We start from the raw sequence: 27,017 nt of genomic DNA, 5'->3' as shown, positions 1-27,017 counted from the left end.
ACCTGCCTCAGGGCGCCCGCGTCACCTCCACAGCGAGGCCCTGTTGCCAGGCGACTCCCACTTGCGGGCGGGGCGGGAAGGGGCGGGACAGGGAAGATTACTTAACTCTGGGCACTGAGCAAAGTCGGTTTGTGCAGAATCTGCGGACACAAATCTGACAGTAGTTTCCACTTCTGTGAACTCTCGCGGCGCCGACATCACTTCCAGCAACAGCAGCAAACGTCAAAACTCAGGCGCGAGAAGGGGGCGGTGGCAGCGACGGCGGCGCAAGGGCTCACTTCTCCTCTCCCTCCCCCTTTCCCCCCTCCCCGTGCCCGGTGCTTCCTGAGTCTGTTCCCAGCCGGCGAGGCTCACGCACCGACTCGGCTCGTCGCGGCGGCGGTTGGGATCGGAGCTTGGAGAGGTATGAGAGACCCCCCCGAGCTTGGTCCGTGGGGTCGGTACGGAGTGATGGGCGCCGCGGCCAATCAGAGGTCGGCGCTAGGGTGGGGCTGTCTGAAAGGGCCAATCTGGCTCAGGGGCGGATCTTTCCCGGCCCGGTTGTGTCTGGGTGAGAGGCAGAGGCTGGCGCTGGGAGCAATGTTATCGTAAAGCTGCTCGGTGACCGCTGAGCCTCTGCTCGGCCGGCTCCTGCCTGCTCCGCGTCGCGCACTCCCTCCCAGCACCACACAAGGCACCCCCTGCCAGCACACACGCACGCCCCCTTCACTGCCTATGGGCGAGTGATCCCTCCACCTTCTCCCTTAGAGCGCTGCGGGGGGGGGGGGGAGGGGTTTGATGGCTTTTATTCCTTTGTTGTCCATGGGTGGGAGCTTTATTGGTTTGAAGGCGGGGGCAGATAGGTGACGATACAACAGGTTGATCGTGATTCCGAGTTGCTCGGAGCAGCGTGTGTGAGTAACGTGTAACCTAGAGTGGGGGCTGCCTGGAGTCCCCAGCAAGGGAAAGGGGCTGTTGGCTCCTTTGGATTTCCCAAGGAGATAGTGACAATTCTGACAATCGTGGACATGAGGAAACTAAATAATCTTTTAAGTAACTAAAATAGTCATTTGAAAAAACTTTTAAAAAACTCTGTAATAAATGCACCTTTGGCTTCCAAACATCCATGTTCAGTAGTAATATTAATGATGCTTCATGACCTGCATACCTGACTAGAGGGGAAGGTGCACAGTGCTCTAGCCCTTGTGCTCACGAAGTGGTGGGATTTTCAAATTTGCTCTAAGGAACTGGGATTTATCTTGAACCAAAACAGTCACTGATGTAAGCACAGGCCAGTAGCATTATAGGGTACATCACTGCAGTTTCACACAGTTCAGACAATATGGTATTTCAGTGAGACCACGGTTTGACTTTTAGTATTCTGCAGCACACACCAGCAATGTAATACTTACTATAAAGTAGCACACAGAAGCTGTGTCCAGGATTGGGGCCTACTTGTGATAGTCTGTACAGAAAAAAGGTAGATAGGATAGTGAATATATAAACAAGTGTTATTGGCTTTCCTCTACTCACAAGGGCAGGCCAATCCATCAGAGTCTCAATAGGTAGGGAACAATGTACAATTTTGAGGTCTTGGAAATACGCCTAAATGATTTATTTTGGTATAAACATTAAAGATGGAGACTTTCAAGTAGAAAATTAAACTGGCTACTATTTTATATAATACAACTACATTTACTCTTATTTACTCCTTCTCTCAGATGTTTTTATGCCCAGAAATGGATTTACCCATCACGTAATAGTGAGTTTCTAAAGTGTTCATCTTGATTACTGCAAAACTGAAAATAATTGCTTGATGGGGGGGAAATAAGACACCAGATCTAACAAATGGCAGATAAGCTCTTAGCTACAAAGGTATTACATCTTATGGCTTTATGATGATCAGTGAGTGCTTAGGTAGTTAAAATGTGTCTCAATCTGTCGTATCTGTGAAATCTGCTCATTTGGTATTTAACTTAAAATACCTATTGTTCTTTGTTTTATCATTCCTATAATGAGTAAGATTTTAGTGAAGGATTTTGATTTTTTTAAACAGATTTTGATATCTTTCCATAAAAGTATGGGAGTATTTCACAAAGAACGTGTTTTTTTAAATATTCTGCCATACTTCTTGCATTTGTATCCTTGGATATCAGCCATAATTACTCTCTAATGTGAAATTGATTAGAAGTGATTGTGGTCTGACTTCTGAGGTGAAAAGATTATCAGGAGCACGAAGAACATGTTTATTTTCTTTCATTATAAATGAGTGTTGACTGGTTTTTGTGTATAAAAACCCTGTGTAGCTGCTTTTTCCATGCTTTACTTACAGCTAAAGGGAAGGCTTTAATCCCCTGCAACCATTATGAACACAAGTACTACCTTTAGACAGATAATCCATTTTGCAGAGGATCAGAAGCTAGTATAAAAAAAAACTTGAGTGTTTACCTGGCGGTGTTAAAGTCCATTAGATAATTCAGAAGGCGTGATCATTCAATGCCCTATTTCTGATAATGCTCTTTATTTCTCACTTGTAAACCTCTCTTGAATACTCAGACTTGGGGAAAAAAATGGTCTTTCAACATCTTGTAATACTGGAAAAAGTGACAGCTTGAGTTAGCAATCTTAATTTGTGGGATTCTCCTCACACTTTTCATAGCCCAGAGGATTCTTCTCCCATACCCTACATTCTCCTTTTTCACACCTCAGTAGTGTTGATCTCCTGCTATCTAATTATTATTTTATCATTTATTTAGTTCCAACAATATCCTCAGCACTGTACAATGTGCAAAAATAAAGATCATCACTGCTTCAAAGAACTACAGGTCAGAAGATATTCTCAGAGGACAGGGTCACTAGATATATACACTGGTGGGGATATATTAGACTCTACAAGAGGCTATTAGACTTTGATGGGCTTAAGACGTAAGCTTAACATTACTGTTTATCTGTTAGTAATCTATTCACTCAAAAAGACATCAGAAGTTCTGAACATAAAGAGCCTCTAACATTTACATCTACAGTTTTTGCAAGTTTAATTACTTGCTGCCAATGCTCAAATTACATGCAGGGCTGGGGATGGCTGAAGTCTCCCACAGGTCCAGCAACACACCAATTTTCGAAGACCTGTACATGTACAGTGCCTAGCACAAGGGGACCCCTAATCTCAGTTGGCATATCTAGGGACTGCTATAAGACAAACTGCAGCAGTAATGCCGGATAGAGATTAATGGAAACAGTAAAAGCCTCTTAGAGTCAATCCTTCCCTGTCCTTTGTGGCCACAAAACAAATGGAGTTCCACTAGACTGTGCAGTAGCAGGAGAGGGGGCAGGGTTCTGACAGCCGACAAGGCACCACAGAGCTCAACTCCAGAGCCTCTGTGAATTAAATATTAATCACAGGACAGGAAGCAGCAGAGTTGGTGAATCTGCCACTGTACAGAACCACCAGTTATTCTTCACCATGTGGAAGAGATAAATAGCCACTGAGCAACTCAATCCTTCAGGATGATCTCCATCCCAAAGGAGCTCCATAACACAACTGCCCAGGTTGTGTGCTGGGACCAGGGTTTAGGCCTTAAGCAGTTGCTACCTCTTGTTTCAATCTGCCTCCAGAGTGAGGAAGATACATTTACATTTATATTCTCTCCATGTTCAGAAGGTTCTCATTACAAGGTTAAGGGCTAAAAACTTGCTTTTTCTAAATGAAACTTAAATTTTCCAGAAACTCCTGCATAAGCCCCTTCCCACCAACCCTGGTCACTTTAAAATATTGACTTGCACTAAATTGGGAACATTTTTTTCATGGTTACAATTATATTTGCGTTACATACATTAAGAAGGAAAAATTCAAAAGTATACCTTCCTAATTTGATCATTACTTGCTATTGAATTAGATTGAAGCTGCTAACAACCTTGAGGGTTTTTTGGTTTTAAGCTTAGGTGTTCCTCTCAAAGAAAGGCAGAAGTAAATTGCTTGTTTTCTCATATGTATGTGATTGATTGTGTCACTTTATACATGCTGTGATTAAGCAGTTTTAAAATAGGTGCTTAATATTTTACAATAGGATTAGTTGATCATGTGCTGGTTTAATCTGTTGTCCAGTCTAGTAAAACTCAGTAAGCCATGTTGTAGATTTGAGAGAGTAATAGTAGATCAAGGAAGGGAAAACTTTTCATATTATTGAATTGAGAAATATACATCGTGCTGTTCTAGTTATGTGAGGAAACAAATTAGATTTACCTGGTTAAGAAGCTTTTATGTGGAAATATTGAACTGCTTAGAATTTTTCAAAATCAAGAAATTTAAAATCTAGCTGTTTTCTGAATTTTACTTCTGGAATTAGTTTTATTAAAAATCTTCACTTTCTAACTTGCAAACAGCAATTACCTATGACTGTCTTTTATCATTAAGGTTTTTAAGAAGAAGAAAACTGATGAAGGGATGGGAAGGCAAGTATTTAATACAGCTGAAAAACAAATCTCATTCAGTTTTTAGTTACGTTTAAAACCTGTCTAGGAAAAGGGAAGCTGTGTCTTCAAATCCATGGAGACCTCTCACTAGCTGCTATTTGTGCATTTGTCTTTGAATTAGTTATGTGACCCAAAACCTGGTGGAGCCCTTCCTGTAAATGTTGATGACCCTGTCACTTTTAGAAGAACAAATCTGTGTTGAATGTTCATATCATCAACTTCAGGTCTTTCCTAGATTGGTCCTTTTGCTAGAGGACTTTTTTTTTTTAAATGGATATAGTGATATTTATAGTTCATAGAAACAGCTTGTTAAAATAGTGGAGAGAAAAATTGGATTAATTGTAATGGCTGTATATTAATTATATTTCAGTTTAAATATGCATTTGAAAACACATTACTGTTACACTTGATTTTTGTGTACAGTGATGGAAATGGTACTCAACTAATGAGCAGCTGTTCAACAGATTTTATCTTTATTGTTCAATGTGTGACCCCATGCCTTATTGAATTCAAAACTGCTCTGAAGACAGAATTATTGATATTTTTTTCATGGTCTTTTCTATGGTGCTAATCGCTATGGTATATAAGTGCTTCACACGCAATTAATTTATATTCACCCCATGATGTGAGGGGATGGTATTATTCTCATTTTACAAGTGGGGAACTGATGCACTGAGAGATTAAAATCAAAAGTAGCCACTTATGTTGGGCATCTAATTTGAGACAGATAGGACCTGAGTTTTCAGTGTACTTATAGCATTATATAATACTTCATATTTTCATCCACAGTTCCCAGTGATTGAATTAAAGGGGACAAATTCATGTAGCACAGGCATCTTATAATATTTGCGTGTTTGACTTTGCAACCTTAATAATATTGTTTTACTGCAGGGGATCTTTTATCTAATTTCCTAGATTTTTAAAAAGGTAAATTGAAGATGCAGAAATGTAATTAGGTGCTGTCATATTGACATCCACATAGTCATCATTATGGCTAGAACCTTTAGATGTTCTGCAGTGACCTCAGCCACTTAAATTAATGGAGTAACTCATAGCAATAGTAGGTTGTGATCCCCTGTATGGACCAGTACTAGAGGGGGATGAGATGCACTTTGCCAATGGATTTCCCATATATTTACTGACACGACTAAAATGTGGACTCAGGAATCTTGGTTCCATTTCATGCTCTACAAGAGAGAGTGTTCTAGTAGGCTTATTTCCTCCCATGCTTGACCCATTCTACCCAGCCTCTTCACCCTTCCCCTGTCTGGTCTCTTTCCCACTCTTGGCTCCTGTCACAGTTCCAGCCACCTTGCCCAGTCAGTCCTAGTTACCCCACCCCAATCTTGCTCTCCAAGTCCTAATCTTCATGCCTTTCTTTACTCCCAGCCTCTTCCCCTCACCACACCCAGTACCCTTGCCCAACCTGTGCAATTCAAAGTTCCCTCCCCCACTCCCTCCCACTCTTTCTCCCCAGGCTCCATATTCCATCACAGTCTTCTCTCCCACACACACACATCTTCCCCTCCTCCCCAGCATCTTGCCACAGTCTTAGCCCCAGCCAGTCCCAATTATCCCCTTATGTCAGATCCTTTTCAGATCTTTCTTTTTCTCCACACTGTTTTCTAGTCCCAGTCTCTCTCCACTCCCCCAGCTTTGTCCAATCTCAGTGTTACCCCGCAGCCAACGTCTCTAGTCCCTGCCTCCATTTCCCTCACCAGCTCCGAGACCCAGTCTTCCCTCTGCAGGTCCCAGTCCCAGTCTCCTTGCCCAGCTAGTCCTAGTCCTCTTCCCTCCAGCTCCCAGTCTCTCTTCCCTCCTCTTCCAGTCCCTATCTCACCAGATTTCTTGTCTCAATCTACTCCTTTTCCTCACTCTCAACTGGCTTTTGTCGCATGTGCATTTGAGATATATGGGGTGCCAGCAGGGGGTTAAGAGTGCAGGAGAGACAGGCTTCAGTTCTGATGCTCATCTCAGGCCCAGAGCAGCCATTACAGGAAGAATCCTTCTAATCCCCATTGCCCTGTGCTGGAGCATGCTCAGCCACTCTGTGGGAATGGCACACACAGCATCTGGTCAGCACTAGCAGTTGTGAAAGGAGAATGGATTCTTTTGAGAGGTTCAGTGAGGATTCTTTTGAGATTTTAGCTATTAAGCTCTAGCAAGTCTCTACTGAACATGTGCAAACTGTGATTTTTTTTCAGATGCTTGTAACTTGGCCAGATTTGGGTGGCTTTTTTTTGCAGGTCACAAAATACACATCCCTACCCCATTCAAGTCTCTGATCCAAAGTGTAGAGGTGCTACAGCAAAGTAAAGGTTGCCAATTTTTTTTACATGGGGGAACATGTTTTTCCTAGCCTTGATTAGAAATGGTTGAACCAGTTGGTTGAAATTATCCCCCCAAAAATTCAGCCTGAGGTGGATACCTGCATTTCAACCCAAATGGTTATAGTTTGACAAAATTATTAGCAACTGAAAATCATGGTTTTATAGTGGAAAGCATCAAGCGCCTTTAATAAGTTAGTGCAACCAGCCCCTCCTTTCATTTTAAGCTTTGCTGCTGCTCACAAACACCTTCTCACAAAGCCTGGGGAAGTGATGTAATGTTTGCATTGATAGCTTTGGTGTTGTCATGACAGGTCATCACATTCTGATGCAGTGTCTTGACATTGTGACAGGATCCTCCCACTCAAATACAATTTTGGAATTGTTAAGCCTGCCAGCCAATCTTGCAGGCTGTTGACAGATCTGAGGCAATTTGATCTGTCCTTCAAAATTCAGCCTAAATGAAGGCACAAGATACCAGATTCTGGCAAGTGTATTCCACTATACAGCCCACCCCACTCCCATAATCTCACAGCTGTAAAGATCACATTTCCTCATGACCCCAGCCTCAGCAAGAGCAGAGCCAAGGGAGGAAGGCACCATTATCCACACCTGACATAGAAACTAAATTTTCTTGAATTTGTTACTTTGACCTTAGATTCCTTCAGCTGCAGTTAATGGACTTTTCAATGGACGTTTAATGGTAGTTACTTGGTTGCCTCACCAGAACTTTCACCCTCTTCCTCACCTACTCCCTCTTCTCCATGCCTACGCTTTTTCTTCCCATCCATTTCTTCTTCTTCGTTTTTCGCTCCCTCCTTCAGTGTTTTTTAGCCTCCTAAAAGCACCCACTCCCCACTAAGATGTATGTGTGTATGTATATAGATATATAATGAGAGAAGTGTTTATGTAAAAATAAGAGGTTTAAACAGGAAAAAAAAAAAAGACAGACGTTCCAGTAGAAATAGAAACCATTCAAGAGTTCAAAAAGTAGAAATGGGCAGAAATAAAAAACAAAATAGCTTGAATATCCCACTTTTGCAAGCTTCTGTAACAATTTAATGTTTTAGTTTTGTGACCATTAACCTCATTCTCCCGCCACCTTCTCTTATTGTTAGTTTCCTACTGGTTACCTTTTTAAGCTCTTTTGGGATCATTTAATCATATGTCTGCCCTTAATATAATAGATCCCTGATTCTGATTTCCAGGTGCTACCCGAATATGAATAATAGCATGCATGTGAGCTCCTACCAGACCAGTGTCCAAATGCACAAGTCAGATCAGATGTGTTGTGTGTGTGTGGGAGAGGGAGGGAGAGAGGGAGCGCGCACACCAGCAACAGGAGACTGCAGAGCTCTGGAATGAGTGCTTATTAATTTATGTTCTGCCATCATAGCGGGGGTATAAAAATAAGACTTTTTCACTGTGTAGTTCTAAAACATACTAGCATTCAAAGAACGTTCCTGATGTGGGTCGTGAGTTCAAGTGTGGCCTACTTTGTGAGCTAACTACTTTCCTTGTCCCTTTGATTAAATACAAGTTATTACTGAAATATTTGTCATTGAGATTTAATTGTCTAGTTCAGAAGGTTGCTGACTTAGATTTCAGAATCTGCTGCATTTACTACTCTACAGCATAACTAACTAGCAATAAGTAAGAAAAGAAGTCACAAACACAGCTGCTGCACATCCAAGATGCTGGTAAAAAGAGGGCTAAGCCAAGTACAACGTTGGTTGTGATGAAAAGAAAGGCCTGGATGCCTTTTGACCAATGCCTTGTGTTGTGATGAAGATTCTCTTTATTACTGAAACATAAGTTCCACATTTAAAAAAATAGAGTCCTCAACCCACCCTTTCTAAATCTCATGATATTTAAAACTTGCCGTAGAAGAATATATTGCAATCTTTAATAAAAAAAAAAAGGAAAGAAAGAGGGGAAGAAGAAGAAAATAACTTGTGTTAGCTGAGAGAGTGAAGGAAAACAGAAAATGACATTTTTTCCTAGTATTTCAACCTAATCTGATTTTTAAGTTTTCTAAGCAAAGGGGCTTCTATCACTTTCTTGGAAAACTGTTCCACATCATAACAGATCTTACTGTCAGGATGTTTCTGAAAATTCAGCCTACATTTTTCTTAGTTTCATCCTATTACTTCTAACTATACCCCCTTTCATCATAATCATCAAATAATTTCACTAGCAATGATGAATACATCCTTCAGATATTTGTAGACCTTTATCATGTTTCTTGTCTTAATCATTCCTTAGTTCTTCAAAAGTTTTTTTTTTTTTTCACATTGATTAGCTCTTCTAGGTTTCTTCGGACTCTCCAGCCTAGCCATCTGATTTTGTTTTTTAACATCTTAATTGTTTTTCTGTGAACTCACTCCCATTCAATATGTTTTAAGTAAAATGCCCAGAATCAAACATACTAATCCAGGTGCAGTCACACCTGAGCTACACTGAGAAGAACTATACCTCTCTAATTTGTGTTACAATGTTTCTTTAAATGCAGCTCGAGATTGGTCTTTTTATAGCCATATCACATTACAAATGTATGTTGCAGAGTTGTCAGCACTTGATTTTATTACAAATCTGACAGTATTTTGTATATCTGTAAAACGGTGGTTCCCAAACTTGTTCTGTTGATTGTGTAGGGAAAGCCTCTGCCAGGCCAGGCCGGTTTGTTTACCTGCCGCATCCGCAGGTTCTGCCGATTACGGCTCCCACTGGCCGCGGTTCGCTGCTCCAGGCCAATGGGAGCTGCTGGAAGCGGCACGGGCCAAGGGACGTACTGGCTGCCGCTTCCAACAGCTCCCATTGGCCTGGAGCAGCGAACTGCGGCCAATGGGAGCCGCGGTTAGCCGAACCTGTGGACGCAGCAGGTAAACAAACCGGCCCAGCAGGGGCTTTCCCTGCACAAGCGATGTACCAAGTTTGGGAACCACTGCTATAAAAAGCCCAGTTCTTGGACTCAGTTGAATACATAGGAATCTGATTTTGTTTGCAACACACACATAAAATTAAGTTTTTGTGTCTGTAACCATGAGAGCTAAAGATGAATCCACCTTCTCTTTTTGGAGCATTTTGAAGACAAAGAAACAATGCATTGTTTGTGTCTAAATAAATGAATAATAGTAGTCGATCTTAGTATTATTTCTTTGTCTTCACCAATAATTGCAGATCTTCCTAAATTAGAATAGATTCCAAAGTTGTTAGATTTTACCTTAATACCAATCCCTGCCTTTACTACACACTACCCCACATGACAGTGCACTACCATTTATCATTACCTCTTGAGTATAGTCTCAGTCTGCATTACATTGTTTCCAGACAGGCCATTTGAGTTAATTTGCAAATAGTTCTGAAAACACTAGTTCCAAACATGGTGCTTCCTCTTGCAAGTCCTGTTGAGTTGAATGGAGCATTATTAGTAGGCATTGTGCTCAGTAGTATTTACAGAATCAGGCCCTGAATTTTGTAATTCTGTCCAGAGCTGCAATAATGTTTGGCAAATTTTATTTTCTAAGTTTCATTGACTTTTTTGGTTCTCTGTAGCTGTTCATTTTACTGGGGACAGAGATAAACTTATGGCATAATAATTGACAAGGTTACTCTTTTCTTACTATTTGAAAGTCAGTTCTACCTTTGTTTTTATTCAGCTTTTCAATATCTACTAGATATTTCCCAAAACTTTTCATAAATTGCCAATGCAACTGTAAATGTATAAGCTAATTTCCTTAACAGCCATTAAAATGCCCGCTGAGGTTTTTTTCTAAATAACCTTTCTTTTGGATTTTATGACTCACAGGCTCGCAGATGGGTCAGGGGCTGTGGAGAGTGGCTAGGAACCAGCAGCTGCAACACCAAGGATACAGTGGGCAAGGCTATCTCACCAGAGAGAATGGTAGAAGATTAGCTACTAACAGCATTTCAAACACAAGCCACCGTAAACAAGCCCAAGGAGGAATTGACATCTATCATCTCTTGAAAACAAGAAAATCGAAAGAACAAGAAGGATTCATTAACCTGGAAATGCTGCCCCCTGAGCTTAGTTTTACCATTTTGTCATATCTGAATGCAACTGACCTCTGCCTGGCTTCTTGTGTCTGGCAGGATCTTGCTAATGATGAACTTCTCTGGCAAGGGTAAGTTAATGTGGGGTCATCTGCATGGGATAAAGAGGATTACTAGATTGATTGTTGGTTGTCACACTGTTTACCCTTTTAAACAAGGTTTCAAATGTGAAAAGTTACTGTTTAACTCATGCTAATTAACTGTTTTATATATTTTTAAGGATTTCCTATTTGTCTTTTTCCAAACAAATACTACCCAGATCAATTCAGACTTGACGGGAAAATCTGAGCCCAGTGCAAATAGAGATCCATGTGAAAATTATAATCATTCTGTTGTTTGTGGCATCACTTCTAGAAAGAAGACTAATGGCTTGTCTTCACTGCAGTGTAATTCAAGGTTTGCCCCTAATCCAGCTCCCCCCATGCACACACAAAATATTATAGTTCAGATTCAGTGGTACTTTAAATTTGAGCTAGCTGGCCCATCAACAGATGTGGGTTGAAGCTCAAGTGATTGCGATGCTGGAGTTGATAATGTAGAGGTAACTCAGCTAGTCTGTGCTGCTCAAGTGTTGTCGGCAGTGTTGTCATTCTCACTCAAGCTAGAAAGGCATTAGCTTGAGTTATCTATGCTCACTTTAGCACTGAAATGAAGACAAGCCCTCTAGCACACTGGTGTCTCTACAGGTGCTTTTCATTGCCCACTGTGTGCCTGACAACAAAAATGTTAACCTTTGTTGTGCAGAGTGGGTCTAAGTTCAGCATATAGAATCTAAACGGAAAAGCATCAACAAAGAGAAAGGATTGATGCAGTAAAGCGGAATTGTCATATTGCAGTGGCAGTAAGTCTACATTCCACATCACCTTTATGTAGTCAGTAATGAGAAGAAAAGTCAGGAATCCATTGTCTCTGTCAAAAATAGAGAACTTAAATTTAAAACGCTATAAAAATTGATTTTACAAAGTTCAGATAAGAGTCATCCTTTCGTAAGACCCAGTTTCAAATTAAATGAACATGTAGTTGAAACTGCAAGCAGACTCTGGCCAGCACTGAGTCCTGACCTGGACTGAGCTTCTAGAGGCTGAGGATCAGGTTTATAGTGCCATGGTCAATTCTACTTTGCTTCAGCCAGTGGGCTCCTTCTGCCTTTCCTTTCCATTCTGGGTTGGTTGGTTGTTTCATATTGTGTGTGATTTTAAAACTTGTTTTAGCTGTTAAAAACAGTTTGCCATCTTATCTTCCTCTGGTCAGGAAGAAGTAAGGAACCAACAACTACCACCACGCCTGGGCACAAGAATTAAACATCTGGCAATTTCACACTTTACAGTGGAAAGGTGCAGTGATGCACTTCTTGCACCCAATGATGCTGTGTAAATGTATAAATACCAAAACTTGCAAGCCCTCTCACATGACCTAACATGAGTCCATTTGTGACTGGGTATTACTGTTGTTTTGTCCTGGTTCCATAGAAATCTTAGACTAGGCACAGATATTCCCATTAAAATAAAAGTGTATACATAAAGCATAAAGACTAAAGGAAGAAGAAAAGAAATCAGCTCTTCAGTCTATACTGTATAGTTGAATCTTCTTCTGTTTTTTCCTTTGAGGTATATTATACATTTACATGGGAAAAAAAATGTAAGAATGTTGTTTAGGTTACATAGTCAAGCACTCAAATGTTAGGAAATGTCAGAATTAACACCATCTGTGCAGTCTTTGTTCAGCTCCCTTGTGCATATGGATTATAATACTGTCATTAATTACGTGATCCCATATAACTTTTCACAGGGCCTTGCCTCATTTAGTGCATAGGATGACTGGTTATCAATTAATGAGCAACTATTCAATATTTTTTATCCCCATTGTTCAATATGCCAAGTATTTTCATACTAGATTTATTCCTATTTTGGTAGGTTGTGCAAATCCACTTGGGGACACTGCTCTATATACAATAAGAATCCACCTCTAGGGTTTTCTTTTAGAAGATTGTATATGCAGCTGGATGAGGGCAGTCTTACCTTTAATGCCAACCCTGATGAGGTAAGTGGAGTATTGCTAACATCAATAACAGTTGCAGTAATTTTAATACAGTTTAAAAAAAACTGTACATGAGACCATTGAACTTGTAGCAACATTAGAAGTCAATTTTTAATGGCTACTGTGTTGTACTATGTGAATCCTGAATACTAAGTTATGGCCCTATACTGATCTTTTATGCTTACAATTCCCAGGCATATCATTTACTTGCTTGACTCATAAGTACTCTGCCCAGCAGTCTAACAGATGTCAGAAATTCATAACCACATCCTGACATGGGGGTGGGATCCTGGTAAATAAGACCATGGGCAGTTTCAAAAATGGTTGTGATATGCCCACAGAAATAAATGTTTAAAAAATCTTATTATGTAATATGGCCTTTATCCAGCTTTCATTGAAGTCAATGCCGAAACTCTCATTAACTTCAGTGGAGCAGGATCAAGCCCTAAATGCAGATGAAACCTGCCATAGAGCGGAACACCAATTGAATCTAGGATGGTGGGGACACTGTTCATAAGTCCTCTAATTTCAAGGTGCAAATGTTGAAATAATATCTGTTAACTTACCCTGCCTATAACATATACTATAAAATTACACTAATGGAACAAAACTGTTAAAGGCTGAACATTTGTAAATAGAACTGATTTTTATTTTTCTGAATGCTTCCTTTTTAATAAACGTAACTCATTCTGTTACGTTAAATATGTACATTTATTTTAAATAAATCTCAGAACTAAACAAAAGTTATCTATTAGTTTGGTTTTGATTAGTTATATGAATTAACTTCTGCTTTTTCCCAATCTAGCCACATCTTTGCTTGTGTAAGGAGAAATTTGAGAGTTGAACCAGGTTTAACCTAGGATATATGTGGTAAAAACCCCACCAGCATTTTGAAAATATTCCCTTGTGTATAAAATTAGACTCCTCATGCATCACATTTCCTGCAAAGAGATGGTAAATCACCCTGAACAAAACTGAGTTTTCACTTTCTAAGTATATTTATATAATAAAGACACACAAGTGGTAATTGGATAAATCAGTTTTGCGTTTAGAAACAAATGATTCACTATGCCAGTATCATACAGATAATGTTAACATACAATTTCTGGACAAAATGATAAAGCAGTCATATAAGCCAATACAGCAAAGTGATTTGGTTTAAATTCTTTGAGTCTCATTTGCCCTGGCACACATTTTTTTTTCTTGGACTGCTGAAAGCCATGCCCTTTTTTATAGATGACAAAATATAATACTCAGTTCTTTTGATACTGTACAAGAAGAGGGCAGAATACTCTAGACTCCCATTGAAGTTATCGGTATCTTGCAGCTCAGGTTAAGAATGATTCATATATTAATTTCCAAAATAATCTTAGTGGAGATACTACTAGAGAAGAAGTTTTACAAATGAAACTTTACACTGAGATATTTAAGATTTGTTTACAAGAGTACAAGTGCTAACCCTAGGCCAAGGCCAGGCCAAGTCCTAAATCTGGTAACAGCTCTGCCTACATACAGTTCCCCCTGCAGTTTTAATTGGATATAATATTATTCTTCACTTCCTGTCCTAAACTGCAATGTGCAGTTACGCTCCAATTTAGCGGTAAAGTAATTTTTGTATAGTGTAAAGCACTTTGGGATTCTTTAGAATAAAATGTACTATATACAAATAAGTAATTTTTATATTAAATGAAAATTAAAAATTTGTAAATATTCTATAAAATAGGCTAATTTATATATTAATTTTTTATAATACATTTGCTACTTCAGAATTCATGATGGTCCATTTGTCAATTGAAATATGAACAGTCAGCTTGAGGTCCCTTGAGAGCCTGGAATTTCATAGTATCTCCTAGGCACTTCTGGTCTTCTCTCCTTGTGGAGCACCATAGCCTGGCAGGAAGTGTTCTGGGTCTGAAAGTTCCAAGAGCATTCACTTGTTTGTTTTGTTTACAACTGTGATATTGACAGAATTATTACTATAAGGACACTGTGACTGATATGATATGATATAAAATGACATTCCATTATTACAAATCCTGTGTCTAAAAACTTCCTGCCCAACTCTGCTTTACATTTAGTAACAGACCTGATTAAAATATTGTAAAAATAAGAATACTTACGGCCACAGGAGCAAGATTCTCCAAAGGACACCGCCCATGTCATGAAAATGGGTAACCAAGCTCCACAGCATCAGCTCCAGAGCTAGCAGTGGCTCACGGGGTGGGGGAGAGCGTCTGCACACTTTGTGGTAGGATTATCTGGTTCGCCATTGTTGTATGCATGGCGTTGTGAAATCTGCTGTATATGCTGTATTGAATGTGTGCATGAGCTTGCATAATTCATGGCAGGTGACCACATTCTACTGAAAGATGTGCCTGACCACCGTGTTTACACATAACATAACCTCCTTATGCATGTGCAAGACTTATTTTTAATTTTTATTCCATTGGCAGTATCCTCATAGCTAAAATCTATTTTGTTTTTTACTTCCAAGTGTATCAAGAATTTTAAGAGTTTGAGAATTATTTTTTATAATAGGCCAACTTAATTTCTGCCAATATATTATTCTAAATAATGTACAGTGTGTGAAACTTTCCCTCACAATACTCATTTCATATCATGCAGTTATTACTCAAAGTTTGGAGGTGTCATGGGTAGATTTAACTTTCTCTCTAAAATAATCATAATCATAAAGTATGCTTCCAAAATTATTATGAGGCACAGTTATGCACTTAAACGATAAGTGGAGGTGGGAGGGAGAACACTTGCCTCAGAAAAGATGCCCAATTTCTGTTTTACTCCTAACATTAATAGTCTTTACTGAATTCCTGGTTTTATTAATGTTTTCCTTCATGGATAAAAGGTGAAATTTTGGCCTCACTGAAGTCTATGGTAAAACTGTTATTGACTTCAGTGGGCCCAGGATTTCACCCATACAATATAATAATGTCCTAAATTGTAGTGAGTATAGTGTGTCTATACTTAAGTTGGACATTCGGCTTACTGTCTCATCCTCCTCCTTTTTTTTTTCAATTGCTCCTAATTTTGTCGGACTAATTCATGATTTGGTTGGTGAGAGGGATTTTGAATGCTTTCCAGTTTAGAAGTGATTTTTTTCAGAAGTTTTGAGCAAAATTGATTAGTCTGGTTTGTTTGTTTGTTTTAGAGTTAAGCTTATGTGCAGAAAATACTCCCTTTCCCATTTGTTTCTGTCCAAATTCTTGTGCAAGGTTAATTTAACAGCTCATGGTAAAAACATCAAATTGGTTTGTTTTATACATCTTTAAGGAATAAACTAGAGGGAAATGTTCAGCTGCCTTAAAGTTATGAGAATTGGAAGTGGAATATCATATGTATGTAGTTTATAATTTTTTTAATTGACCTGAATGTCACATTTCAGGGCAACTGCATCTGTATTACCCCTCTGTGGTCCCACAAGGGCACCCACGCTAGGCTCTAGGCCACTCAGATGACTCCTTTCTTGAGTGGAGACATGCATCTCTGTCCCTCCTGACCAGGGCATTTCCAGGCTGCACAGTCCCCATACTATATTGTGCAGCAAAAGACAGATTTCCTAAGCATGTCTGAATCACTTCTCTAATCAGAGGCAGCACACAGTGTAATTGCCAAAGTTCAGTTACAAAACTTAGTTCTTTCTAAGCAAGCATATTTATTTTTCAGGTAAAAGCATTACAGAAAAAAATTAAAAACAGGAAAACCCCTACATGCATGCTAATAAGCTGACCAGAGATGACTCCCTAACTCCAACAAAAGCTTTGGATGGTGATTAGTCCTTCAAACCCCACCCGGGTATTTCCCGTGGTCATAAATTCATCGCCGTTTCAGCTCAAAAATAGCATCCACGTCTTATGGGGTCTCAGTGGGCCAAAGATCTTTCAACCCTTCCCTTAGGGTTAGGCTCCCCATTGGGCCAAAGGTCCTGTCCACTTGCTGTATAAGAAGGAGGACTTGGAGTCAGTTTTAAATCAGCCTACGTAGTAAAAAATCCGTTGTGGTTTTTTTTTTTTTTTTTTTCTGTTTTTGGTCTGTTGGTGCCTGGAGAATCCAGTTTGAACCAGTATGTGCCAGTATCTCTCCAGGTGGTGAAGTTCTTTGGAGGTGTTACAACCTGAGTGAATTTGCCTAACCACCCTCACTGTTCTTAGTTCAAAGGGTTGTAATTTTCTTTCTCTGTGGATTTATATACAATCCCTTAATATTACATTAAAAATTGCATTTTTAATACAAAGAACTCCTAAAATACTTAAGCTTAACTCAGTTAGGTTTGTGGAGGATACTGCAGGATAATGTCATATGTCACACTGAAAAGCAGAGTCATCTAGAGTGCTGAACCACATTAGAAAGTCTATATTCAGGAGATGTCAAGTCAAAAAGCTCTGATTCTAAGAAATGGCAAGTTCTGGAAGCTGGGTAACTTTTAATTTTTTAGGCTAAAAATAATCCATAACGTACATATATTGACCTACTTTGTAAAATGCTTTGAGATCCACAGATCTATACATCACTTTTTATCTGTAGATCTCAAAGCATTTTACAAAGTAGGTCAATATTATTCCCATTTTACAAATGGGCAGACTGAGTCACAGAGAGGGGATGTGACTGGCCCAAGGTCACTCAGCAAGCCAGTGACAGAGCTGGGAATAGAACCCAGGTCTTATGAATCCCACTTTAGTACCCTATCTCCTCTGCCTCCCATGTTGAAAGACAGTGTTTTAAAGGCATATGCACCAGGAGGTAGAGTTCAAATTGAATGTTCAACATTATATCTGCATTTCTTGACTCCTGAATGATTGGTTTCTGAACCTTAATATGCTCATATAAATAATCTATAGTAATGTTGACACATTATGCCTTTTAATATGTTTAATGGAATACGTTTTAGTACATAAACAGTCATGTATTAAGCTTAACATTTAACCAGAAGAACAGAATAGTGCTTGGAAATTCCAGTCAGGGAGAGACCCCACTGTGCTAGGCACTGTACACAAGGCCCTAGAAGAGCTTACAATCTAAGCAGTTGAGTTTACATTACTGTTGAAGCTTTAACCTCTCTATTTTCTAACTTTTAAAAAATGTTAACTGCACCTTAAAGTTTTAAGATGGTGTTGCTTTTGAAATCTTTTTCTTAAAAAAAAAAAAAAAAAACGTGGGAAAAAAGGAAAATACCTGGATTTACTATTTCCATTTTGCCAGTTAGGCTTTCAATTATACAGCATACTGAGGTGAATTGTATGGGGGTGGCATGAGTGCCCCCATTGGACCTCAGTGAGAGTTGAGAATGCTTGGCACTGTGAAGGAGGCATGCTGAGTTAAGTAGAATCAGGCCTATCGTTTAGCTGAAGATAACTCCTTCTTGCAGAAACCGAAGAGAGCAGTCACACTGCAACTGTTTATTTTATACTGGCCGTATCTTTGTTATAGTGCAGTAGAATAATACTTAATATGTATATAGTATTCAGCCATAGATCCCAAAGTGCTTTACAAAGGCAGATAAAACATCATTATCCCCTTTTGGCAGAGGAAGCACACAGAGAGGAGGCAATTTGCCTAGCTTCACATAGTGAGCCAATGGCAGAACTGGGACTAGACTTCCAGTCTGGTATTCTTAGACTCTTTGTAAAGCAAAAGATTACAATCTGCAGAAAATTGTAGAGTGCAGTAAAACTTGTGGAGAGAACATACTTCGTAGTTTTTTGTTATGTGTATCAATGATGCATTTACAATCTATACTAATTCATACTAATAGTGTTAGCAGCAGACTGAGAACAGCAGCCCCTGCTTCTACGTGAACTCTCTAATGAGTTCCAGCAGAGAGAATGTCCCATGCTGTCACATACGGGAATAGTTAATGAAAATGTGCTAAAAATCTTAGCAGATGGTCACTGACCTGCTCAGTAGTGATTCTTTATTTCAATCATCTTTTTGTATTTTAAACGTATTTTAAAAGCTAAGCAAATGCACAAAACTCAGAACTATGTATGCCAAATGTTAAACTTTATCCAATTTTTGCATTAACCTTGATCAGAAAAGTATAGTTAGGGTGGGTTTTTTAGGGGAGGGGAGGGTGATTAATGCCATTGGCAAAAATGTGCTTCACTGTCCTATAACTCAGAACTGTCAATTAATTTTATTCAAACTTTTTTTAAAAAAACAAATCATCATCAGGCGTAAGCATAGAAAACTTCAGCCCAAAAGGTGAATAGTTGCAGAAAGTTATAGGCATATGAAAACAGAGCTTTTATAATGTAAACCATTTGCAACCTTAATTATCTGTAATAGCTGCTACAAGATACCTACCATAATATATCTACAAGCAATATAGCTGTAAACAAATGATAAAAATAAAAGCTGTCCAACACTGGCCCCTTTCCAGTAACCAGATTCTCTACAATTCTGAGTGGCATCTCGAATAAATTCCTCCAATCTGATCTTCCCTCTTTCAAGACATCTTTGGCAATCCAGTCTGCTAATCACCCAGATATGTTTCAAAGAGCATCTCAGCCCCCTCACGCATGTCAATTGTCCACTCTCCTGCTGTGCATCTATTACTTTTAATCCATTTCCATGTGCTACAAGAAATAGTATGCCAAGAAATCTTGAATAGTCTAGCTTTGGCATGTTGAGTACATCTGAAACTAAATTTGAGGAAAAGACAGCATTCAAAGGTTAACCAGCATGGAATTTGCATCTTTGTATACGTGTAACGGATGCTGGACCCCTAAGGCAGAGGATGAAAAGTAGCTAAAAAGGTCTAACATGCATATTGAAAATATTATGGGTAGAGAAGAAAACAACCACAGGAGTACTGCAGTAATGTGGAGTGAAGTGAATGCTGATGAAGAAAAATTAAATCGATATTGCACAATTTCAGACATCCATTTAGGAAAGATGGAGGTATTCTAAAGACAAGGGGGAAAGATCAGAGGGAATGCAAATGAGAACTGGTGAACTGCATCAAAATTAATTGGTAACACGAGAAAGGGGTGACATGAACAACTAGTGACCATAAACTAGAACCTGTTGTGATAGTTACTTGCCTCCCTAGTCAAGCATGATGACTGTTAGTTGCATATACTTTAAATTGCCCTTCTTAAATTTAGGATTGCATCCTGGGCTTTGTTGAGCTCATAAACAGCACAATGGGGAAGGAAGACATGGATAGTTCTAAATCACCTTTTCTAAGCCCCCAGTCCTGAGGATAGCCAAAGGACAAAGCTGGCCACAAACAATTTAGAGCAGCTATGAAACTGCTGTAAATCATGGCTGCTGGAAAGGTCTTCTAAGGACCATTTCACTAGACCATGATTGCCAGAGTATATTGTCCTTGTTCCACCCCACCCAGTGTGCCCCCACCAGCCTTAAACCACTCTTACCCAAAAATTGGTGAGAAACAGGTGACATAAAGCTCAATAGACTGGCTTTACTCCAGCCAAGGATTCCCCTTTGCTGGGGAAATCCTCAGATGCCAGTTTAAGATGGATCAGTGCAATGGGACTTTAAAGCGGATTATCTGACATTTAGTTTTCGCTTCCTTGTAGAATTATGCCCTTCGAATAGTGTCCATTCATAGCTAAACATGCTTATCTAACAAAGGTGATTTATTTTGTTGGGGAGGAAGGTGATGGAGATGCCATAAACATACAACAGTTTACACACTTAGCGAGCAGATTGTCCAGTGTCCTTACAAATAACCTTCACTCAATGTGAGCAAACAAAAAATGGGGAAAATCTTTTAAAAGAAACCATTTCAGTTTGGTTCAAATTATTTGTTATTTGAGGCGAAATAACAGTAACTCCAAAGTGTCATTGTTACTGTGTTGGAATGAATATGCAATCACACCTTGTGTGTGTGTGAAAAAGAGGAAAAGGAAATGAGTGAGGAGATGGCAGTGGCATAAGAAGTTACAATAAAAGAAGGAAGTAGAGCTAGGGTGGGTTTGAGGATGTCAAATGAGGAGCTGGTCGCTTGTATAATGAGTACCAACAACACACTGCTGGTTCTGAAGAGCCTTATATAGCACAGAAATATTTCCCAGCATCTCCCAGTTCTGGGAGAACAAGTTCAGATTGTCTGTGTAGAACAGGTGACTTTTTTCATTGTGAAGGTAGATGGTAAATCCATATCTGTTCCGATTGTCCAATGTCTCCCTCTTTTAGTAACACCCTGTAGTAAGAAGAGTAAGTGCTGTGAGGACACAGCTTGTTTAAAAATAGGATATTCCGCAAGGCACCAGTTCATCTGAACACTTTTAAGCACGTGCTTATAGGTAAGCACCTACTTTAATGTTTTGCTGAATCAGAGTGCAAGATTAAGGAGGCAGAGTTAAACAGAAGATGTAATGAGATATTGTAGTGTTGATGTTTTGCTTTTTGTCATATTTAAGCAATTGTCAAAATACTTGAGGCATCAGTGAGCAATTGTTTAATCATTTTGATAATCCATTTTAGTTTCCCATTTAAGCCTCGATTCAGAAAAGCACTTAAGCATGTGTTTAAGGCCATTCCTATTTGGAAAAGCCTAGATAAATCCCAATTAGGTCAATGGGTATTAAGCACACACTCAAGTGCATGCTTTAATTTAAACACATGCTTAAATGCTGCCCTGAATAGGGATGCTTACCTGAATCAGGCCCTAAAGTTGCCTAGATTCCTTGTTCCTAATAGAAAATTGTTTGCATATATTTAATTTTTTGCATATATTTAAAACATTGTTTCGATTATAACTAAAGAACTATGTTACTTCAGGTAACATTTTCCACAAATATAAAAACAAATTATGAACCAGTTTAAAAAAAAGAAGACTAAGTAGCATATTATGTGTGTTGTGTATGTGTGTGCTAGTCTTTCAGGTCTCTTAAGTGAAGTCCCTGATCATCATCTCAAGGTGTAGTTTCTAGAATCATGTTTGCTTGACATGGTTCAGCTTTTCTGTCTTACTTAACTGTTTCACTTTTTATAAAATAACTTTCCAGATTAAAAGCTCAGTCCTGCACTCCTTATTTATGTAGAACTTCAATTGACATCACTGGGAAGGTTGCTTATAAACAAAGTGTTAGGTTGCCCCCACTGTGTCTTTATAGATATAATTTAATCCAAAAGGGGAAATTTGGAATATATTGTAAAGTACCTGGAATCAGAAGATTTATAATGAAAAAAAATTGTAAGGATTATCTTATTTGGTGATTTAGGGAGTTGCACTGATACACTGATGTCTAAATCAAATTAAGATAATGCATTAGATTGCACATTGGTACATATTTCAGCATTATATTATCACTGTTGTGTTGCCATATTTACTGCGGAAGACGCAATTTGAGTTTAAGTCCCTTCCCAAAAAAGTTTTATGCTCTGCTTTTAAATAGGTCACGGTTTTTCTCCCTCTACCCACCCCTCCCCAAAATTTTTGGTTAAAATGCAGTAAACTGCTTTTGAATTATAAGACCATGACAAAAGTAGTTTTTCATGCTTTAAGATACTTGAATTCAAGAAAAGCATCCAAAAAGATTTTAAATATTGTATTTACATGTTCAAATTTGGCATGTACATACTTCTTAGTGAAAAGTGTGTGCTTGGCAAAGTGTGAAAAAATGGTTGTAATGTAGAAGTAATAAATAATTGAATAGATAGCATATGATATATGTTCATTCTGTCACTTTCTAAACTAGTTTTTTTTTATTAGGGAGAGGCAGAGTGCTGTTGGATTTTTTTATACATATATACTATATGTATATGTGTGTGTATCTTGATCTGCACTTTGAATAAACACACTTGCATTATTTGAGTTGTTATACATTTAATTAAATGTATATAGTGCATTTATTTGAATGTGATTCCATACACATGGAAGAACATTGATATCAATGCTTTAGATAAAAATAAAGGCAAAAAGCCAAGATTTTTATATGCACCATAATTAGGAAATTATAAATTATGGTCCCTACAACAAACATAATTTAATCACCATGTACATACATATGACAGAAAAATAGTAAGAGAAAATACAACAGAATCAAATTATGCTTGCTGTGGGCTGTGTAATTTTGAATTTCCTACTGTTAGTACATGTAAAATCTCAACCATAATGTTGCATTAATTTTATTTGCATTTGATTTATATTAATTTTAGATTGTGTTGTGCATGTTGAAATGCTGTTTAGAGGATGAAGGAGGTATTATGCTAAAACGTTAGCAGGCTTATGTTCCAATATTACTCATTACAATATTTGCCCATAAAAGAATTGTTAAGACCAATTTTATTTATATAAAAATGTCCTTTTTTGTCTCAGGGAGTTAACTACTTTATGTCCAAGGGTATACTGGATGATTCACCAAAGGAAATAGCTAAGTTTATCTTTTGTACAAGAACACTAAATTGGAAGAAACTGAGGATCTATCTTGATGAAAGGTAATTTGAATCTGTAATGAGGAAAAAATGCTATATTTCTTTTTTTCAGTCTGTAGCACCTTTCTGTAATCACTCTTCTTACATGTACTAATCTAATGAAAAATAATCTTTAATTAGAAAAATTTGAATTAAGAGCTCAAACAGAGATTCAGCTAAAATATATTATTCCTAAAGCAGAACATTTACTCTGTTCTAGCATGTGTGTGCATACACCACTATATGTATATAAGCATACTGTGTTTATCTAGTAAAGGTCAGATAGTGTACTTATTTCCATGTTTTCAGTTCCAAGCTTAATTGGAATGTCACCTTACATAGGAGATCTTTGCACTCTCTAGCATTGGAATGTTGTTCTTAATATTTTGCTATGTATATTTTCTCTTGTTTCTTAAGAATGAAATTCACCTTTCCTCCCGAAAGAATGAGTAACCAGGCTTTAAGCAAGACACTGTGTTTAGACTGGGGCGTGGAAATTGTAGATGTGCAAAAGAATAGACCATAGGCTGGAATTCTGGATGCTGATGCTCCACAACCCCTAGTTGGGACGTTTTCAGCCACTGGATCAGTACATTTGTGGCTCTCTTGCCGCTCCCCTGGCTTGCTTCCAAGTTTCCCTTGCACACCAAGCCATTTTGATATTCAGGGAATAGACTGAGCATGCATTCCCACTGAAGCTGAGCGTTGCGGAGGGCCTCTATGCCAGCCCTATGCACCATCAGTGAATATCACCTTAGCTGAGCCTGGTTTTAAGAGAGTACTGCCTTAACTGCTTGTTACTGTACATAGGCCCTGAAAGACATATTGTATATTTATTCCTTTGACTATGGTTTCCTTAGTTTTCTCAGGTATTGTTGCAGCCTCAATTTCCTCTGTACTCTGTGTGTGTATGTGTACAAATTTAGAATACTGCTTTTATTATAATTTCTCTAAAGTATTAGGCTGAACTGTACGCTGCTGTGGTAGGAGTCTGAGGAACGTGTGTTTCCTATTCTTGCTTTATCATTGTTGGATTTTTTTCTTCATTTTCTCATGACAGAAAATACCTATAATTAAGACTCTTTAAGAAATCTTCATTTTAATCTGTGAAACCTTGTTTCATGTTTAAACAGTAGAAAGGAAATTTCTCTAAATGTTTTTTGTATTTCCCCCCTGCCCCCACAACCAGGAGAGATGTTTTGGATGACCTTGTGACACTGCACAACTTCAGAAATCAGTTCTTGCCAAATGCACTGAGAGAGTTTTTCAGGCACATTCATGCCCCTGAGGAGCGTGGGGAGTATCTTGAGACTCTTATAACAAAGTTCTCACACAGATTCTGTGCTTGTAATCCTGATTTGATGAGAGAACTTGGCCTTAGCCCTGGTAAGAAGAGAGGACTTCTGTGCATTGAATCAGTCTATATTTATCTACATATACTTTGAAAAATGTTACTTTTCATAGTGGGTTTAAATCAGGGTCCAATTAAAAATTTTCTAAAAGTAGAAAGATTAGTCTTGGGAGAGGGTCAGGTCTGCGTATATTGTATACAGTAAGCAAACAGACACCTGTCAGGAGCTACGGTAATACAGACAAGTAATAGTAATTTAAAAAAAAAAAAACTTTTGACTTACTGATTTTCCTCTTGTACATACCTGACAGGCAAACAACTTTCATGTACAAAAAGTGATTTTAAAAAATGGTTGTGTTACATCTTTTCCCTTCACCCTTGTTTGCCCTTTATCTCTGTGGTCTCTATAGGTTCTGATCCTGTAAAGACTTACACATAAGCTTAACTTTACACCCTGTGAATAATCCCACTGAAGCAAATAGGGTGAATTCCTGGCCTCATTGAAGTCAATGGGTGTTTTGCCATTGACTTCAGTGGGGCCAGGATTTTACCCAGTGAGACTGCTCACATACTTAGTCTTTAGAATGTGCCTCGCAGTTGTGGGATCAGGGCCTTAAAGTGAAATCTCTTCAGGGAAGGGATCAGTCTACCTTCATGTTTGTAAAGAATTTTGCACACTTTAGATACTCTATATATATAAATAAATTCATTGGTGTTTATTTAGCACTGCATTATTATAACTTTTCAATAATAATAAATTGTTTTCAATGGACTACTCATGTGAGTAAAGTTACTCTTGTGCCTATCTATTCATGCAAGCCCTTAAGATTATAAGATCCTTGAGCAGGGACTGGTAATTTTAGTTGCCTGTAAAGTGCCATCCATACTTACGGTTCTGTAAACAATAACTTCATAATGTTCTCTTTTCTTTAGATGCAGTTTATGTACTATGCTACTCTTTGATTCTGCTTTCCATTGATCTTACCAGCCCTCATGTGAAGAACAAAATGTCAAAGAGAGAATTTATCCGAAACACACGACGTGCTGCTCAGAACATTAGTGAAGATTTTGTAGGGCACCTTTATGACAACATCTACCTTATTGGCCACGTGGCTGCCTAAAAGCACAATTTGCTAGGACTAAGAATTAGTAGTTTACAAAAACTAAAGCTACCCAAGGAGTTAATTATTTTGTAGATATGGGGGTTATATTAGTGCTGGTCATTCTAACCTCTGTATACAATCACAATGTGTGTTGTATGTACTACCTTTTTTAGAAATTTACCATGGGAACGGAAGGATTTTGGTGAATTTTTTCTTAATTTTGTTTATGTTTTGCACAAAGCAGTGCCATTAGTCTGACACAGCCATTTATGAATGTTAAACTGACATTACAATCTAAAGCTGACAAGATGGTGGATTTGTGCATTAGATTTGCTTGAAAACTTTAACCAGTTCCATTATTTTTTAAAATACCATGTAATGTGTACATATTTAACTAAAGAGATTTATAATCATTATTTTATTGTAAAATATTTTAACTAAAGTTTTTCCTTTTTCTCTCTTAAAAATAGTCTTGTATTTCTTCACTTTACATTGCAAACTTTGCTCTTGTTTTCATGATGTTGGTTTTCTCAGATACCTGAGTTAGAGAAATGCTGGCCATGACATTCCATCAACGTTTGTTCCAGGACACACCGAACATTTGTGGAGTGTTTAAACTAGCGTTTACTATTGCATTAGCTAACTTAAATTAATTGGCAGTCAGTTATTAATGCAAGTTAAAATGGGACCACAAACTGTAGTTAGACAAATCCTGAGGACCTATCTACATGATGAATAGACTAGAAACACTGATTTTTTAAAAATTCAAGTTTGAAAGCAGCCTTGACACATAGCAGAGATGAAGTTACAATTGTGTTAGCTCATTGTGTGATAAGGCGGAGCATGTCAAGACTAGCTCACGATGGAGGTTAATTAACATGTTGTTCCTAACCTTAACCTTACCTCGACCAGTTTTCTAATCTAGATATTCCATTGATGGAGAATTTGGGATAAACACAGCCAATGAACACAATTCTGAAGTTGTTAAACTGTGCCAACATGAGGTGATATATTAGCTAACACAGTTTTTAAAAGCACCTTTTTCCTCGTCTAGTGGTCATGTAGGCAGGTTCTAGACTCAGGAACATAGTTTCAGTTATGTACTAACTTACAATTTAAAGGGTACTTTTAGCTTTGCAGCTTCTATTACAATGAATGGGGAGCTGTGTGGCTGTTAGCCAAGTAACTCTCAATACACATTTCTCTATATTATGCACGAGGTTTACTTATTCCTTAATTTTCTTTCCTGATGATGTGTATTTAGATGCATGT

The 27,017-nt window shown here is 38.3% G+C and overlaps 1 protein-coding gene across 2 annotated transcripts; it reads left to right on the top strand.

Moving 5' to 3' along the window:
- Window positions 1-201: 201 nt before the first annotated feature.
- Window positions 202-26,141, top strand: FBXO8 (F-box protein 8). Of its 2 annotated transcripts, none has more exons than XM_084627559.1 (6): window positions 202-403; window positions 10,588-10,924; window positions 12,767-12,893; window positions 23,197-23,315; window positions 24,481-24,677; window positions 25,576-26,100. In XM_084627559.1, exons 2-6 carry the CDS (start codon window positions 10,596-10,598, stop codon window positions 25,761-25,763), a joined length of 960 nt encoding a protein of 319 aa, XP_084483685.1. In that variant the 5' UTR covers window positions 202-403; window positions 10,588-10,595; the 3' UTR covers window positions 25,764-26,100. The 2 variants fall into 2 exon arrangements, with proteins under 2 accessions (XP_084483685.1, XP_084483684.1); XM_084627558.1 differs by lacking the exon at window positions 202-403 and adding an exon at window positions 4,411-4,431 and having other exon boundaries at window positions 25,576-26,141.
- Window positions 26,142-27,017: the final 876 nt, after the last annotated feature.

This window comes from Lepidochelys olivacea (assembly GCF_965140295.1).
Source record: "Lepidochelys olivacea isolate rLepOli2 genome assembly, chromosome: 4".
Classification (NCBI taxonomy): domain Eukaryota; kingdom Metazoa; phylum Chordata; order Testudines; family Cheloniidae; genus Lepidochelys; species Lepidochelys olivacea.
The sequence above is the reverse complement of the archived record's forward strand: the minus strand, read 5'-3'. Positions and strand labels throughout refer to the sequence as shown.

Coding starts and splice junctions, on each gene's coding strand:
- FBXO8 (XM_084627558.1), top strand. Junction 23,316..24,480: donor AGGATCTATCTTGATGAAAG/GTAATTTGAATC, acceptor CCCCACAACCAG/GAGAGATGTTTTGGATGACC. Junction 24,678..25,575: donor AGAACTTGGCCTTAGCCCTG/GTAAGAAGAGAG, acceptor TCTTTTCTTTAG/ATGCAGTTTATGTACTATGC.